Here is a 19,055-nt window from a genome sequence, read left to right as displayed (position 1 = left end):
ACTCAAATTAGAGGTAATATAATAATAAACTTTATTTTATATAGCACCTTTAAAGGTGGCTTCTCAAAGTGCTTCACAGAATGAGAACAACAATAAATAAAAAGAATACACAACATAAAACACAATTACAATATACAGAGGAGACTGTGGATGGTGGTACTAGGAAAAGCAGAGGGGTGGAGAATGGAACCAGTAAAAGTAAAGGTTCTTCTAAAGAAGAAGGTTTTGAGTCTGGATTTCAAGGAGTTTAGAGAAGGTGACTCTCTGATATCCTTGGGCAGAGAGTAAATGTACCTTCTGTGCATACGATTCTTAATTAATCATATCATATCTACAGAATATCACAGTAGTAGTTCTTTTGCTAAACATAAGCACTAGGTCTATTTCTATAATGAAAAATAAGAATTATTAATAATAATAATTATAATAAGATCCATGCTGTTTTTGAGTTTAATAGAGTGTACAGAGAAAAAAAGGAGTTCTAAATTAAAAATCATCTTATCCTGATCAAACAAGAACGCCATTTTCTCTAATAACAACCGTGGGCTTACCTGTGATTATACTGCTTGGTCACATCTTTTCACGTGTGACACTCACATACAGTGCAGCAGCTTTGGATGGTTTAGCACGCTTACATACCGACAGCCTCTTCCCCTGAAGCAACATACTTCCTAGCAGAATGGCGGCGGAACAGATGTGGAAATGCACACCAGGACTGGGAATTGGAACAGACGCCTCAGCAGGCTCAGCACTGTTTGAGTGGACAGCCTTTCTGTATCCACCGGAAAGAAAACAAAACATAACCAAGAGGTTTGGAAACTCTGATTAAACAACAGATTGCGTTGGTCTGTGGTTCTCTGGTGTCAGAATGGAATGCTTTCACTTTCAGCACGGCTATGTGATTGCAGAGGGCACAACTCACATGTTTAAGTCTGATGAACTTTTATTTTGTCCAATTATTTGTTGAAGCCATCAGTAATCTCCTCTTCTCAGCTTCATGACTGCCCTGAGGCCAGTACACAGAAACCACACATATTAATCCACATACTGTACTAGCAATTTTAACGAGGCATTAAGCAGCTATCATCGTCGAAGCATAAAATACACAATGCAATATTAAGATTAAACAAATAATCTGCTTTACCAGTTTCTCTGTGAACATGAGATACTGTGAAGATGTTTAATATTCAAAAGATTTCTGCCCACATCCACTGCTACTCAGAAAAAAAAGTTTCTCAGAGACCACGAAAATGCACAGGCTGTCAGTTATATCTTTGAATTTAGTGGACACTTTTAGGTTTAAGGGGATTGCATTTTGATAAACATAACAATATGTTTAATTAACCTCAAAAGTAGGTGTTCCACAACAACAGGGCCTCAACCCAGAGTGGAATGTGTAGACTTCAAAACCCGATATTTCTATGGTCAAAAACTCTCAGAAGTCTCTGTCCAAATTTAATACATATCCTCCCTTTGATATTATCCCCATGAGCTGCTTTCACGGTTTTTGGATTTGCTTTTTATGTCTTGTTTATTGCAGTTTGTCAAAAATAAATAATAAACAATGCAGTGAGGGTAATCGTAAAATAAAGTATTCAGATTCAGAGAATTTCCTGCTGCCTTCTCTGGTGTCTTCAATAAAGATAGTGAGTCAGTTTCAGGGGCAGTCATGTGCACCCAGACCATGATGTCACCTCCACCATGTTGTCCAGATGAGGGGGTGTCTTTTGAGGTTCTGCAGTGTTTTTCTTTCTCCGCACTTTGACCTTTCCATCTCTTTGGGAAAGGTTTGTCATAAAGCATTTGTGCATAAAGCTTTGCTCCTAAATTGTCCTTGCTCAGCTCCGTACTTCCGTACTCCGTACATCTCCGTACGTAAGATGAGATCAGCTCATCTTGGTGCTGATGAGGCTCTCTCAGGTTCACAGTGATGCCAGTGTAGACACACTGCTCCCCCAGCCAAGAAGCTGCAGCAGAGCCTGTAGCAGGTGCGAGCTTGATGGGACAGGAGGTCCTTTTCCTAGTTCTTCTTCTGGGGGACAGGAGTCATTTATGTCAGTCAACATGTAGAAGCTACAGCTAGCATTTCCAGACTGGGAGGGTGCAGCACATAAAAACAATTTTAATAAATCCAGTAAAATGATTGATAACAATGTATCCAAGCGATTTGAAATCTACCAGATGACTATCTGTCAGAGAAAGAACTCGAGCACATTCCTTACTTACTGTAGATCTTATTCGGATAAGGTCAGTACGACATTTAAGCTCTGTCTAGGTAAACACTAACGATCAAAGCTCTGTGTTGCAGACACAGCCATCCTGTCAATCTGTTAGAGATGCAGCACTCTCTCAACAGAGGCCTCTCACAATGGTTATCGCATTCTTGTTATTGGAGAGATGATGGGAAGGCGCGTGAACGGGATAGAAATGAGGGGACCTTTATGGGAAAGCAGTGAATAAACACAGACCTGCCCACCTGAGAGGCTGGTGTATAAAATTCTGCTGTGGTACAGGCAGCGTGCATGGATACTCACAGCGCCTGCTGGGTGAGACTCGTCAGGGTGACTTCACTGGGATTGCACAAACATCTAACATCACGCAGTTTACGTTGGGGGAAAAGAGCGATACTGGGGGGAAGCATGAGAAGAAAACTATTTTCCATCACATGATCCTGATGACTTTAACGCTGATTTCTTAAGAAAGCCTCATCGCCACTGTCGTTTAAAACGCCCGATGCGATCTTTTTTTGTTTTGGTCGCCGGCCTGAAGCAATCCATGGATACGAACATTATAAAACACAATCAGACTTGCATTTGAACGCTAAAGAAAGCTGTTGTCATTTTATCAAAAAATGCCTCTCGCTATTTCGAAGCAAAAACTATATATAGTCTATGTTTAGCAAAAACAGTAGCATACAGAACATGTTTCTAGATTAAATATAGTTGTGAACAATCGCTATAAAAATATTACTGATGGTGATCCAACATGCTCTGCAGCTGTGGCACAGACAAGTGATTTTGGACACATTGTCAGAGTACTGTATGCATGGTTTACTTTTGAATGTTCTAGTTAAGTAAAGGTGTCACTCACAGCTGAATATATATAAAGTGCCATTGGAAAAAGTAGTTTTGCATGGCAGACTTACTGTAAGCAAATGTATACATTTTCTCCAGCATCAGGACACTTCTACTTCACACCAGACCCAGAAGTGAAAGTATGCTGAAGGCTACTGTAATTCCACTTTCTGCACTGTGTGACTCATCTTTCCCAACTAACTTTCAAACGCCTGTCAAAGAAAACGGGAAGTGTGTGACATTAATCTTTCTTTTCCTATGAAGCATTTAAACAAGTAAAGTAGGTGGGAAAAGAAAGATTAATACATGACGACTAGTAATGATTATTTGCGTGTTAGACCACGTTCTCTTTAAGATAAGGGAAGATTGCAGGGGAGAAACTGTCACCTTGAGGCTGTTTGGGAAACATTATTAATCTCTTTAACTCCAGTGTTACAGAGCAGAGGTGTCAGAGGGAACAGAATGGATCACATAAAGGGGGGCTTTGTGAAGATGAAAAGAAGCATTTAGCCATTAGGCTGTGGACGGCCTGTATAGCCATAAAATTGTAGAAGTCACAAACAGGCAAGGCAAAAAAAACACCATCACCCTACTGCAGTTTGTAATTGGATTTAGCATAAATAACTGTGCAGAAAATTTAGACTCACAAAATTTGGACTACAATGTGAAGAGTATCAGCTGTGTGCATATTTAGAACGGGGTATGTGAATGTTTTTAAATGCATTCCTAAATGTTGTACCACAAACTAGTACTAGTTGTTTGGTATAAAAAAGTCCAAATTTATTGGACATGATATAAGGTAATTCCCCCCTTGTGTTAAATAAAAAGCGCTTCATATTTGAGTCCCAAACTAGGAAGTAATTCTAGGTCCATTAACAGCTGAGCATTGCAGTTACATCTGTGCTGGACATGTCCTGTCCTGAAGATCCACAGTCCTTAGGGCTCTTTGGCTCTTCACTTGCTTCGGCCTAGAAAAATACCAGTGTGTCATCCAAAAGACCAAGCACCTAATATATTCACTATATTCAGTTAACTTCAGTAGTTTGGTGAAATTCTAATAATGTTTAATTCAGCTGGCAAATAAAGAGCTTACTTAATACTCTAGAGTTAACTTACCAGGCTGAGGAAATAACAGTGCCTGCCCAAGTTCAGCACTGCCACATCCCTCCTCACTCACAAGGAATGAACCAGGGGGGCAGCTGCTAGGGTGCAGTCTGGGTGGAGGGAGGGTTGTAGAAACGTGAGTAACAAGAATTTCTCTTAAATAAAACCATTTATGAGCACAGATATGATGGACAAATGAACATAAGAGCAACCATAAGCAAGAGTTTTTTTTCCCCACCTAGCACGTTTTTGGTAATTAATGATCCAAGAATCTGATCCAGCTTTTTCTTGAATGAAGCAAGATATTGACTTCAATAACAATGAAAACCAGAAAACTCTGTTTCTCTTGAGGGCCAGCTAATCACTAACAATCATTCTTAAGCTGATCAGTTAGGCTGGTGCTGAGCCACACAACAAGAGGTTGTTTTTCTCTTTTCCTTCCAAAACCTTTAAAGAGTCAATCATGAAAGAAAGTTACAAAACCTTCTAGAGTGTGAATCTTAAGGCCAGTCACCTCCCAACTTTCAGGACCTGGGGACCCCTGAGTAAGCATTTAAGACAACTCTCAAATGATGCTTAACCCATTTCCAAGAATTCCCGGGAATGTCAGAAATGCTTCCAGAGCTGGAAAATAAAAAAATACACTACACAGGGCAGAGCCAGGAGCTCTCAGCAGTTTGTCTTTTACCTGTTTCAATCAGTACCATGTGGGACATTTAAACTTTATTTCAGGTAGAACAGGTGTTTCATGCAAGCAACTTTCCCACTGTGGGAATAGAAGAAATACCCTTCTTCTGCAACTGCTGTCTGTCACTGGTGTCCTTCCCTGGAGGGTTATAACTGAAACCATGTTGCCAGACTCTTCCTAGCCTGTCACACATCGTTGGTTGAGTTATCTTTGGGGACTCAGTTCTATTTTTCTCAGCCTTTTGTAAACTCCAGTTTATGTGTTTATTTTTACCAGAGGCTTCTTCTTCCCAAGGTTAGAAGGTAGATTTGAAAGATAATTACTCTGGCAGTGGTTTCAAGAATTCAGGCATTTTGTTGGGTAATTGTTCCAGGGTAGTGCGATTTTGTGTCAGTTTATTAAAGCCAGTCTTTCAGGATAACCATGACAGAGCTACAGGATGGCCAACTTACAGTATAATTAATTGCTGGACTATTAACCTTGGCAATATAAAAAAACACACTAAAATCCACGGTGGCTGGCAGGCCTATGATCATAATATCTTCTCTTTCTGTGTGAAAACGGAATAAGGGTGAGGATCAGCATGGACTTTTTGTTGTACAGACTTACACAATCAACAGCATAAAAGTTTGTGCATATTAAAGACATCTGAAAAAAGCTCATGAAACATAATTAGCACATAAAAAGTCCATGTTATAAAGCTCTGCCTTTGCACGATGTACTGTCCTTCTCATGTGCTCAGTACTTCTGTTCACGTGCTCTTTAAAATAAGAAGAACAGAAATCTAGGTGCCAATTGAAAACATATTGTTGTCTATTTTACAACAGGGGAGTAATGACAGGGGTTCCCAGTCCTGCTCCTGGTGATCCACACCTCCTGGTTTTTCTTCCAGCCCAGCGCTTAAACATGCTGGAGTCTGCTTGTTAGCCACTGTGTTTCAGAAGAAAAATTAAAAACCCTAACTTCTGAGCATGAAAAAAGTTTTAAATATTCCAATAAATGTGTTAGTTCCGATTAAGTGCAATTTGTTAGTTCACTTGAGGCTTCAATTGCAGCTGTAATGAAGCTCAGCTGGAATGAGAAGCAGCAGGGGTGCAGGCCTCCACAACCAGGACTGGACATCCCAGCAGCAGGGGACAGATATGATTGATGGAGCTCAAGGACGCTGGTGAAAAAAGACCGTCCACCATTTGAAATAAAAAAATGCAGAATACAAAGGAGAAATTGCAGGGAAGTCTTTGGAAAGTGAGGCATTTCCCTACATAAGCTTTCCGTTTTGAGCCTTTCTTGTTCACATGCAACTAATCAAAGATCTTCAGGAGAAACTTGGGCAAATTGAAAGACATTTTGCAGACCTTGTTTGTTCTGCATACTAACCTACCTTCTTGTACACTAATTAGCTAATTAGCAAACTGCACAACGAGCCAGATAGCCTCTATGCATTTGCGGCCTTTCTTATTTTGTTAGTACAGAACGTTACACAGAAATTCCAAAAACGCAAGTCAATATAGGGTAATTCTTCAAAAGGAAAGAGTGGAGATTAATTCCACACTAAAAACAAGAAGCTAAACATCAGGTTTCAAGTAAGGAGAGTGAAAGAAAAACAAATGAGTGAAAGCGGGTCTAAAAATACTGAAAACCAGGGGATAATGAGAAGACAGAAATCTGTAAATGAATGATGAACAGTGTAGAAAGGAATATGCTGATCATTAAGTGCTGGCGGAAGGTGTGAACCTAGTTTAGGGATTAGTTCGGATTGCTGTCTTTAAGAGTCCTGGAATTCCTGCAAAAAGACTGAGAGAGATCAGTGTAATCAAGGTCAAAAGAGGTGAAAAGGGAAACTTCTGGCTCGGTGAGATCTTTGATCCTGGCTCTTCTGATGCATCCCCTGAAACATTCGCCCAGTTTTCCGCCTGCTTCGGCAGTGCACTTTCTGCAAGAGATGCAATCAATAAAGTTTTCTGGACAAACATTGCCTAATCATTGTCAACATGAATAAAATTACACAGAGGTGCGTAAAGCATTTACCCTTAATTTAATTTCAATGTGAATTCAAATTCAATTATCTGCTTATTAAATGATAACACACGAAGAAGATGAGGAGGAGGAGAATTATAGAAACATTTTCTTTATAAAGACCGAGAGACACTGCAGTCATTCTGAATTGTGGAAGAGAACTTGGGTGGGAGGCCTGTTCAGAAATTGCTTTTTCAACCTGGCCAGTATGTCTACTGTAGAAAAAAAGTCTTTAACACGAGCTGGGACAATTATTTTTTCTTCCCCTTTGTTAATCAAAGCACAAGGTAATTACTCAAAAGCAGTGATATGGCTCTGTGCAAAATGTGAAACCTGCTAGACATTTCAATGCACATAGCCTGCTCTGTGTCACCGTGAAGGACTCTCTTGTTCTTCAGAGGCAGGGGTTCATTTGTTATCAAGTGAGAAGGTTAATTAAGTGTACATTCCTATCTTAACTTTACATGTGGCCTCTAACCTCTAAACCAGGCCCTGATTGTTAAACAGCCGGTTAATGTGACACAAATTGCATTAGAAAAGATCTTCTCTTCGTAGAGCCTTGCTGTGGAAAGGACACAGAGACTGGAAGTACAACTGGGGCACTGGGACATCTGTTCTGTGTGTTGACCCTCTGACTTTACAAAGGTCTGCAGAGTCCCGGTTCAATCTTTGCCTCTTCATGTCGAACTGAAAAAGCAGTAGCCAGTTTAAGCAGTAGCTTTCCCTGTTTGGTATGGCATTGTGTGTGAGTCAATTGCTACAGTATATCAATTAAGAGGGAATGGCCAAGAAACAGCAATGCTTTTGTTATTCCTATCCAAATCTAGAATTTACTTTCTCTTTTCCATGGACAGGCTATGAATCCAATGGGACTCAATTGACAAATAGTTTTCACTACAAACAAATCTTTTGGTCATCAAAGGTTAGATTTTTTTAGATATCTTTATATTCCTAATGAGCAAGAATTAAAGAATGACCTCTTTCCATTTTTATTGTTAAAAAACCGGTGACACATTTTGCCTAAAGTAATAATTGAACAGTTGAAAAAAGACCATTTACCACACAATAGCTTTGTTGTATGAAAAAAGCCATGTGAGAATACAGAAACCGTGACTGCATAGATGGGTTTATATATTCAAAGGTCTCTTAGGAAGACACTAGATACTGATATCCTTTGAAACACTGACATTTAGATTTAGTTTTTTTTGCTTAATGTCACCAGGGGTTTGTGATTACTCCAAATTTATTATCACTCCGATTTTCAGGACAACAGGCCTGTGCAAAGTTAATCATTACTTGGTAAAGGTTAGTTTTCAGGGTCCTCAACAAATCATGTTGCTGTGACTGGTAATTTACTTGAAGGAGCAAGTGCCAGATCCCACACTGAGAGAACAGAGCAGGAGACACAGAGCAGTGCATCAAAGCACGCCCATAGGAAAATGGCAATGTGTTAGGTGGACTTGGGGCACGATGCATTGAAAACTGGGCAGTGCGCAAGGTCAGCCACTTTCTGTACAGCAGGTTTTACTGCAGTTTTAATCATGTGAATTATTCTGCTTCTTGTAATGTGCAGTGTCTTTTTTTTCTTTCCAGGCAAGCAATTAGGGACCATCATTAGAGAATGCTATCATAGTATCGGTAGTGCAGAAAGGAACTGAAAGTTTATGACACAGTGAAAGCACTTCATCCTGAGGCTTGTGATCCCAGTACTTTAAGTCTAACCTGGTGTTTAATCTTCCAAGTTATCTGCTATGGAGTGAACTGCAATGGCAAAATGGCTTTTGTGCACTACCCCAGGGAGTGAAAGCAGAAAGCTCTCACTATTTAGAATCTCTTCGGATGAAAAGAGCTCAACAAATACCATGTACAGTATAATCATTATCATTTCTGAAAAACTCTGTGACCTGGTTTTGTATTGTTAAATGGAATGCCTTAATTATAGTTTTAAAGGATCTGTTGCAAGTGGATGGCTTTTTCAGTTACTGAATTATTATTAGAGAAGTATTATCATTTTAAGCATGTTCAGAAAAGTGGTGTGCCAGTTAGTGCTTCTGCCTCACAGCTCTCGAGTCCTCAGTTTGATTCAGGTCTGGGGTACCTTCTCGGGGGAGTTTACATGTCCTACCCCCATTCAGACAGGTGTAGCTCAGGCGCTCACCCACAATGCCATTTTCCAACCATGCTGCAAAGATGTGCTGCTCGGGATGACTGGTGCCTCCTGCTTGTGCTTGTGTGTGTTCGCACTGCGATGGGCTGGTGCCCAGACCAGAGCGTAATGCTGCCTGGCACACTACGCACCCGTTTTATCATAACTTAGTAACACGGAGCATGGAAGGATATGTCAAAGGGTGGTAGGAGGGTGAAAAGTCACTGCTGAAATCCTGAGATGGGCTCCCTCAAGGAGGGTTGTGTGTGAAGGTCTGTACTACAATACTTGCTCTTCTCTTCCTTGCAGATGACCCAGGAACAGTACACTCATAGAAACAATGTCCAGAGCTCGGAAGAACCTCATGTGTACAAAGTGGGGATTTACGGATGGAGAAAACGCTGCCTTTACTTCTTCGTTCTCCTCCTTATGATTTTAATCCTGGTCAACCTCGCTCTGACAATATGGATCCTCAAAGTCATGAACTTCACGATAGTAAGTACTGCATGACGTCTGCCTGAGGGTGGTCAAGGATGTTCGGCTACACAACAGGAGCCCTCTGTAGGGTTCTTCAAAGGACCAGACTCCCAAATAGCCTTTTAATAATTGCCCGCTGGGAGTTGTAGCGCATCAGGAAACTGTTTCAATTGTGCATTACAGTGGCAGCATTTATTTTCTTCTTTTTTTTCTTTTGTAAATTGTGCTGCTCTATGTTGCAGGCATCTACAGTATATGAAAGCAAGGATTTCTCATTGATCTTTGGTATTACCGAAGTCTAAGACCTAGCGTTCGTTAAAGTGAACACCCACACACTCAGATGAAATGTGATCACCTCCCACAGCATGTGCTCCTGTCACAAGTGTCAGCCCTCTGCTTCAGCATCGACATGTAGCCTTAGTTCGATGTGCAAGGCAAAGCTGCTGGGTATGTGTGTACTGTATGTTTGTACTCTATTTTGTGCCAGGTGTTGTGTAATGGTTGCATTATCCCTGAGACTGTTCCTTTTAAATTCAGGAGTGCTATCCTTATGTATTGTATGCTTACATGAAAATCTCCCCCCCCCAAAATTCACATGCGTCAGCTGGGGTGCATTTATTTTCATCTAAACGTCACACATCTAAGTATTGTAACGCATACAGCTGCCATTGCGGGTTGTGAGAGCCGGCTTACCAGAGCCATGACGTCACCGCCCTTCCCTGTGAATAGCAGGGACCACAGCCGCCAGGCTGATGGGAGATTTCCCTTTGGCTCCACTGGCTGGGTCCCTGTTGAGTGATGCTGGAGGCCTGGGTTCTAGTCCCCGACGGTGGGGGGCCGTCCTGAGATGGCAGAGGCGAGGGCGCACACCCACGTGAACCCTGGAGCGTTATAGTATTTACTTGCTCTGATTTTCACCGTGAAGCCACAGCATCGCTGATCCATCACAAGCCTTCTCGGGGGTTTTTCTAATCTATTAAAAAAATTAATATGAGGGTCAACGAGCTCTTCTTGTAAAGCTAGTTCAGCTCAGAAGCTCCCCCAGTCCTGGCTGGAAAACCTAAAGTCTCTTCCTTTCAGTGGAGTCCAAGTATCTAGATATATTTGGAAATTCATACAGTAGGTTTACCAGATCTATCTGAGATTCAGACTCAGGGGCAAGCATGGGTTTGGGCCTTATTCATTAGAAAACCTCATTTCTTGATCAGTACTGTTCCTTGTTTGCAGGTTTAGCATGTGTTGTAACCTACAGGATGACCTACACAACAGCCTTTAGGCTCCTTACTTGCAACAGTGTATTGTGTGGTTTACCCCATTAACTCTGCAAAGACACCAGCTGCAGTCTCGTTAAATATTGGAATCATTGTATTTACATAGTCTGCATGATGTCATAAATACACTTGAAATATCCAGTCCCTGTAATTGACTTCATGCACAGCCTACCGTAACTCCTGAAATGGATAAAACTGTGCAATGAGAACCTTGTTTTCAGGATTTTTCTCCAGAATTCGCCAAATTATGTTAATACACATTACATTTAGTGCAATTCTCTTACACTGTGTATTAACAGGGGTTCTGCTACACCTCAAACCTCAATGCTAATATTTCTCTTAAACACCATGCAAAGAAATTGCCTCTTGAATGTAAGTTCAATGTACTGTGACTGAAATGTATACACTTTTTCATCACTGATAATGCTACTTCAGTATACTGATAACACTCCGCTAAATCAAAATTCAGTCTCCTTATTGCCTAGTAATCTGCAGGCTACCTGCGATATAGCTGATAAGAGAGGGAAGAGGTAGAATGTGGCCTGTCCACATGAATAAAATATGAGAATGACTTGATTTCCCACAGAGGGTTTTAATAATAAAAAAAATCTACCTTATGGTCTATCAGAGTGTTACTTATAGCATTTTAATATCTCGGTCTGTTTGGCAGCCTTCATTTTTCGCCTCCAATTTTTTTTTTCATGAGAGCCAAGGCAGGACTGCGAGCTGCATGACTTGCATTTATATATCGGCTCCATAAATAGAAGTCTAAATAAAGCCGACCCGCGGAAGACGAGAGGATGTCTCGTCGGGTGTAGGGTGTTGGAGGTGTGGATACAATGTCATTGAAACAGTGCTCAGGAAAGTCATAAGATGATTATACTAGGGGGCTGGGGGCTGGGCGAATAAAGTCCGGTTCTGAAAGGTACTGCGGATGTAGGAAGCACGCGACAGTGCTTAAATAGGATTCCCTTACAGTGGAATGAAGACATCCACCCGCAGGTCTAACAGCTTCTTCCAATCCGTGCTCATGTGGGAGCCGGACGCTATCCCAGAAAGCAGGGCACACCCTGTAGGGGACGCCAGTCCTTCGCAGGACAGACAGACACACACATAGACACACCCAGGGCCAATTCTCCCAGTTGCCAATTCACCTACCAGTACGTTTTTGGACAGAGTTAGTAAATACACTCACGGCTTCAAGTATATATATTTACACAGGAGATTATATAGTAGTGGATAAGGTGCAGTAAATGAAGTCACTTTAAAATTGATTTGCATGATGGATGCGTGATCGCTTCCATTTTTTCCCAGCTTTGTGATGCCCAATTGAAAGCGGCATTCCTTCATTTCGTGGGTTGAATTTCTGCTAGGTGCTTGATGTCCGTTTCTCAATAAAGGCACTGTACAGTATGAGACTGGACTGTACTGTGTGACATAAAGGACCCTGAGTTCACAAGGTGCACTTCACACGCCCACAGTACTTTGTGTGGGCAATTGTTCCAGGGGAACAAAGGTACTGAAAATCCCTCTTCCCCAAACACTCTGCTAGCTCCTGACGATCCTTCCTTATCTATTCCCCCTGTCTGAAGCTGGAGTAGATCAAATAAAACTGATTCAGTCTTCTCTGTGTGCATGTGAACATTGTCACCCTTTACTACTTCAAACACTGAAGCTGTATCCACAACTTTCATTATTTATACGTGGATGTAAATTCTATGACCGGTGCTGTTATTAAAAGAAATTAATGGCAGAAAGAAGCAAGCCAGTCAACTGCATCTGATGGTGTAAGAAAGAATCGGCACCTTCCAGTACCGAGATACAGTATCAAGTGTGCACTTACTCGACACTAATACAAGGTCCAATTTAATTCACTTTTAATTCATTATTCCACAGTATACAACAATATTTCAGTTTATAGGTTATTCACAACTTGATCACTATTTCATAATCTTTTAACTAAATTTTCTATAAACTCTACCTTTAAACTGGTGGATGTAGTGAGTTCCCTCCTACCTGCAAAATGCAAGTGTGATTAATGACTCGTTCAGTCTTGAAAAACCTCCTTTTTGTTTTGCTTAATAAATTATTTATAATCTTTGAAAGAAAACCTTGCTATTTTTCACTAGATCTGTCCTGTTGAAATATTTAATCTCAGAGGTCTCAGAACTGAGGTTTGCTTATGGAATAGAATTCTATTAAATGTGTCTTCAGCTTTATTACTGGCATAGGGACATTTTGGGGTTACAGTACAGTACTTCATGGTGCTGCTTCCATACTAGGCAACAAGTGAAGCAGTGGTCAGAGTTTGGGGTTTCTACAGTAACTGAAAGGCTGTGGGTTCAAATCCCAGGTGAGATATTAATGTTGTATCCTTGAACAAGACACTTCACTGTTCCAGCAAAAAACAGAGCTGTATAAATAGGAGTGAATGCAAGTTGCTCTTGTTAATGGCATCAGCCAGATAAATCTGTAACTCCCTGTAGAAATTCTATAGAAATCGGTTGCAGAATGCAACTGTTATTTTTGTCATTTAGCTGAACTAAGCAACTTAAACAGCACACACACCACAGAAGAGAATGTCACGCTGTTTTTTCTCTGCCTGTCTCCACAGGTACTGAAACTCAAAACATTTAAAAACACTCGGACATTGACAGCAGACGGGAAGTTATTTGGGGTTGGTGTGGAGGGAGTAGAATTGCACACAAATTAATTAACCTCCTAGGAAGAAAAGAATAAACGTCTCATCACATTTGGCAGGACACGAGCACTATTTCTCATCGCTATTACATCTTGGGTTTTTAACGAATATTTAGGATGTTATACTATATAATGAAAAGGGGTAATATTCAATAATATAAAGCACAGCAGTGCCACAGCCAGCCTAGTGCTAGAGAAAGCAAACAAAGGGCTTTCTCCCTGCCTTTTCCTGGTTGGCTTAACTTCATGTGCTCTTAAGATTTAGGGCATGTCATCTCTGGATTGAAGCCGCATCGCGTGAAGTAGTCGCTGTATTTTATGATGTGCTGAAATCCCCCTCAGACTAGATTGGAATCTCTTGATTCTTGTTAGGTGGAGGCAAACACAGAAATACGGGAGTCACTCGGTATATTAAAGCTGTCTTGAGGCTGACCATTGAAAGGCAGGAGAAGAAATAAAAAAGAATCACAGATCATGAAGACAGTGAACGGAAAGTCCCATTCGATTTACCACATTTTATCAAGTAGCAGACATGCCACTCACTTTCCAGAGAGAAAACAGCCACAGTAGAACTTAAAAACACAAGAAAGGTTACAGATGAGAAGAGGCCACTCAGCTCATTTAACCCATTTGCTGGTTAATAACTAACTGATACAGGTTTCTCATCCAGCCATTTTGTGAAAGACATCAGGCTATCTGCCTCAACAACACAGATGGGTAGCTTGTTTCATACTCCCACATCTCTTGAGGGTAAATCCTGCTCTCAATTGTAAATGATCTTCCCAACCCCTAACCACAGTGACAGAAGATGTAGTTACAATGGCCTCTGTAGCACAGCTGCCTTTTTGTCACAAGCCAGAAGCCTACTATAAAGAAAGAGCAAAAGATTGCTGGATTTCCGGGGTGAATATTTTGTAATGGAGGTTTTCCACATTAGGTTTGCTGATGAACAGAAAAGCAGTACGGGTGTGGTGTCAACTTAAGTATCCTGTCTCGGCTGTTGTCCAGTTTTGTGCCCTGGGCTCCCAGAATAGGAATTAACAGAAATAAGCCGCTCTCCGATAATGTATGGGTAGAGCAAAGGTTCAGTGCTAAACCTCTGTCAATCCAGAAGGAATCTGCTGAAACAGGAAGAGAGAAGTCTCTACAATAGGACTGCCTGCAGGTTGTGACTTTACCCCCACGTTAACGGCCATGCATGCATTATGACACACAAGGATTCACTCCTTTTTACCCTCTTTATGAAGTGTAATAGTGGAAGACTTGGCATTTTCTTACTGCATCTGGCTGCCTCTCAGCCTGAGCCTTTGTGAGCCCTTGTGGTCTTTCTTACCAGCACCCCTTTATGTACAGTAGATCTGGACTATTCCAGATGGAAAGCACACGCAGAAGCTGATCGCAAGCCAGGCACGTTTTCAGGCAACAAAGGGGAAAGTCAGGCCCGTCGGAGGAGCGCTGTCCTCCTTCCCTCGCGCCCGGTCTGGCCCTGTGGGGAGGTCAGGGGAGCGCCGGCGTCTTTAGCCAGGCACGGCAGCTCTGCCGGCGAGTCAGAGGCCGGCTCTGACGGGGTCCGGGGCTGCGGCGGCCTCCTCCGCGATCGAGGCGCTGCCTGGCTGCTCCGGGACGTGGGTCACTGGTCAGCCGGGGCTGGTCTTCGGTCTGGGGGGCCAGCACACGGTCTGTCAACCGCTGGACGCTCTTGCCTTTGCTGCCATCCAATGAATTTCATCTTCACCCTCTGCTGAGCACATAGCGGTTTGTGGGCTCAGCTTAGTGTGCATTAGAAGACTAAATGTTTTCTCTTCTTCTCTGGATGCCTGAGTTAAATGACAGGTATTTGGCTTCTCTACTAGTTTTGCAGAACGGCTGGTGTGGAACTTGTCATATTACTCCAGACTGAAGTTACTGTATCACTGCCATTTAATGCGCGCTGCCAGTGGAGAACTTTTACACGTGATTGTTATATTGTAAGACTCTCAGTACAGTAAACTGATGCTGTTACTAAGCTGGTTGAAACTGTTATTACTATAAGAGACTCCAACTACTGTGTCCTAAGCTTCCTGGTGCTTTTGTTTGGTACGTGAAGAATTAATTGTTTCATTAAAATTCACTCTGCACCAAGTTAGGGGATATCGAAAATATTCTGGTTAAGAGCTACAGTCTATAGTATGTGATTTACTACATTTGTTTGTTTATATCAGATTTCCCACTGTAAAACGATATGCAATCATCTCAGCAGATTCATAAAAGTAAAAAAAGTCCTAGAAAAAAAAACAGATTTACAACTCTATATAGCTCTATATCTACCTGCTGTGTTTTTCTTCGAGCTTGGTAAGTGATTATACTTTATAGCTGGGAGGGTGTTGAATTAACTCAATTACGTAATTAGTAATTAGTTTAATGAAATAATCATGAGAACAGATGGAATACAAGCCAGATAATGTGTTGACCCTCAAGGTACTGTAAAAAGTCTGAGAATATCCACCTTTCATTTAAAAAAAATGATCCATACCTATGAGATACATTTTACAGCAAAAAAAACATGAAGCAAAACAGTTACTTCACACACAAAGCTCTGTATCACAATGTCAGTCACGGGGACAGCATGCCACAGTCCCTCTCGCGGTGGCAGAAGGCTCGCAGAACTCCTCCAGAGTGGCTCAAAGTGGCTCATCTGTCTCTCTGTCTCCCAGCCAGCTCCATTTAGTCCCCTTGGAGGCCAGCTTCACTTGCCTGTTAGCTCTGTGCTAACTGGGGGCACGATGTGACAAAAGGGCACCACCAATTGTCCAGGCTGCTGAGTGGCTCAACCAGTATAGCCTCTTGTCTGCACGCAGCAGTCCAGGCCCCACTAGCCTGTACCAGTCAGGCAGCTGAGATATGGAAAAGCCTAGCAGTGCTGTTCAATTACCCGAAAGCTTTTTGGAATGGGCTTGGGTGCACTGGCAGCTATAAGCAAAAATAACCCATCCCGTAACCCATATAATAACCCATATTTTTCAAACAGCCCCCCCGGAGCGATGTCGCTATTATGAGTCATCGTCCTTGGCACAGTGAACGTTATATGGAGATGAACATCACACATGGGTGACTTCGCTGGCAGCAGGCAATCTTGTGGTGTTCAGACCACCCATTTCCTAATCCAGACCCAGGGATAAGCTACAATAGTTTTGTTTAAAATTAAATTAAATCAACAATCCGATACATATGTACCCTAAAGCAAAGAAAATGGAAGAGCTGGTAATAAAAAACAACTTCTTTAAGATATTGCGGAGAATTCTTGCTGATCCCAATCAGTAATCCCTAGAAATAAGCATAGAAATAAATACTGAGAAGTATTTTTTCTCAGATGACTGAAGAATGAATGAATCAATGAAGGCTACTGTACGCAAATTTAAGAAATTTGAAATCACTATATGAATTTACTGTATCTGAACTCAAGTAAGCAACGTGTATTCAAGAGCAGAGGACTACTGAAAAGCAAGGACTTTGATGTTTCTATTAGAAAATACAGTCTGTCTTTTCCCTGTTCCACATGTTCCATCTGTGTCAGGATCATTCTTTGTTGTGTTAACTTGGAATCTGCCAACGAAATTCTGTTTTCAAGCACTCAATTTTCTCAAAGATGTGTCCCCTATTTAAGCAACTCAGTATTCCGTCTGGGAATGTCACCAATATAAATCTGTCGGGTTTGATCTGCTCTCCATCTTGTCCATCTCAGCATGTTGATCGTGGGCAGAATTGAAATCTTCAACATGGAATAACAGTGAGTGGTACTGTAAGAAATCACAGCCAGGTGTCGTGTAACCTCACACATACAGTACAGTGAGTGTATATGATAAAGTACCAACCTTTTATTATACTTCTGTTACAGCTATGAGATGGTGATGGGATTCCTCTCAACAGCACGTGTTTTTTTTTTCTGTACACACAGCTGCCTAGCCCAAAACTACTCCTTAACATAAAAATATTTAGTCGTACTGTACATAAAGGCTTTGCAATATTAAAAAAGGTTACCTCAAATTTGTCATTTTCCATTAACCATGCCAAAAGCAATTGCTTATCAGACATTAGCCCTGAAAATACAAAAAACAGGCATGTTTAGATTTCGTTTGTAGTATGAATGGTGGCTGAGAACTTGAAAGCAAAAACGATAAAAAAGGCTTGTTTACATTACTGTTGATGAGCTAGAATATCATATTTCATCCTGATCTAAGTAAATATAGAAATAAATAGAACATTTTCTTCTGAGATAAGAGTCTGGATCAACTTAATCCTTTAAGCTGAAAAAAAACACTTTTATCAAGGTTTATTGGCATATTCCTTCTTATCTGTTCCTAACACACAGGCAGGTGACACATCAATTAAGGCAATGCCTCCTGTCAGATTCCCCAACACGTAGAAGGAGCTCTTACCGGGCACATTTACAGTATGGAAGCAAGTCATAGTTTTATTATTGTAACACTGCATGATCATTCCAGCAACTCTGCCCCTCCTCCAACAGGTACTCGAAAAGAGCAGAATGCATGCAAACGATGACAGAGAACAAAAGCTGAAAAAAGTACACCAGCTACAGAATTACCGTAGGCTGTGCGTTCGAGGAGCGCTCTTCCAAACGACACATTTACGGACTCCTGAATTGCTGCGCGTTTGCGGCGTGTGAAAGCATCGCGCCTCGCTGTCCCCGGCTAAGCAATTAGGCACCTTGATCACCGCGCTGGCTTTCAAAGGTCAGGCTCTGAAAGAACGGAGAGAACTGGGAGTGGGCGCCGGTTCGGGCTCCTGACCGGGTGGCCATCAAGCGCAGGGGGGCAGGGGGACCCGGCGCTGCTGCTTCTTCCTCACCGGCGGGAAGACGAAGCTCCTGCTGGCGTAATGGATGACCAGACGCAGCGCGGACAGGAAGGGAACCTGTGAAGTAATCACCGCCAGTCAGTCTGAGCTGGGGCTGTGAAATATTAATGCCTTGCTTGATCAGTCCGAACAGAGCTCTCAATCACTCTTCTGGAGGCCAAGGCAAGAGCCTGCCAAAAACTTGGAGGGTCTTAGTTAACTCGCTTGCTGGGTGGGGGGGGGGGAGGAGAGATGTCAGGACATGACATTTGCAATGGGAGAAATACCATTTCCTTCCCAAGCTGGGTTATTTTTTATCCTGCACATGAATAGGGGATGATATATCTCCTTGTGTGCTTGCCAGATTCTAGTGATGGCAATCAATGCACAGCATCCTTTTTCCCTCATTTGTTAAATGCTGATGCATGATCACTTTTATACCAATAGAGCTGTTCTATATCAACATCTCAGAGTGACTGAACAGCAGTCTATTAAGGGTGGACATATTGATTTTAACCCCTCCACTGAACTGCAGGGTGAGTCTTTTTCACCCTTCCTGATCAGAAATGTGGATCCAACCAAGGATGGCTGTGATTTTATGTTCGCATGTGCTTTCACCTCTCAGATATGAGATTTTGCCTTTAGCAGTATTTGACCTCAGTCTCGGCCAGATCAAACCTCAACCCACCAGGCGATTGTAAATGGCAAATCCCTATTTGATTTGGTCTGGGATCAAGGCAAAATGG

General features: G+C 41.8%; 1 protein-coding gene across 3 annotated transcripts in view; it reads left to right on the top strand.

The window, feature by feature from the left end:
* sgcd (sarcoglycan, delta (dystrophin-associated glycoprotein)) overlaps nucleotides 1-19,055 on the top strand; it is a 177,271-nt gene that overhangs the window by 104,610 nt on the left and 53,606 nt on the right. For all 3 annotated transcript variants that reach the window (XM_015349954.2, XM_015349955.2, XM_006631944.3), the window contains one exon: nucleotides 9,338-9,523. In XM_015349954.2, the coding sequence (XP_015205440.1) occupies nucleotides 9,338-9,523 (186 nt within the window). The remainder of the gene's footprint in view (nucleotides 1-9,337; nucleotides 9,524-19,055) is intronic.

This window comes from Lepisosteus oculatus, chromosome 11 (genome assembly GCF_040954835.1).
Source record: "Lepisosteus oculatus isolate fLepOcu1 chromosome 11, fLepOcu1.hap2, whole genome shotgun sequence".
Classification (NCBI taxonomy): domain Eukaryota; kingdom Metazoa; phylum Chordata; class Actinopteri; order Semionotiformes; family Lepisosteidae; genus Lepisosteus; species Lepisosteus oculatus.
This window is presented reverse-complemented; position numbering and strand designations above follow the sequence as displayed.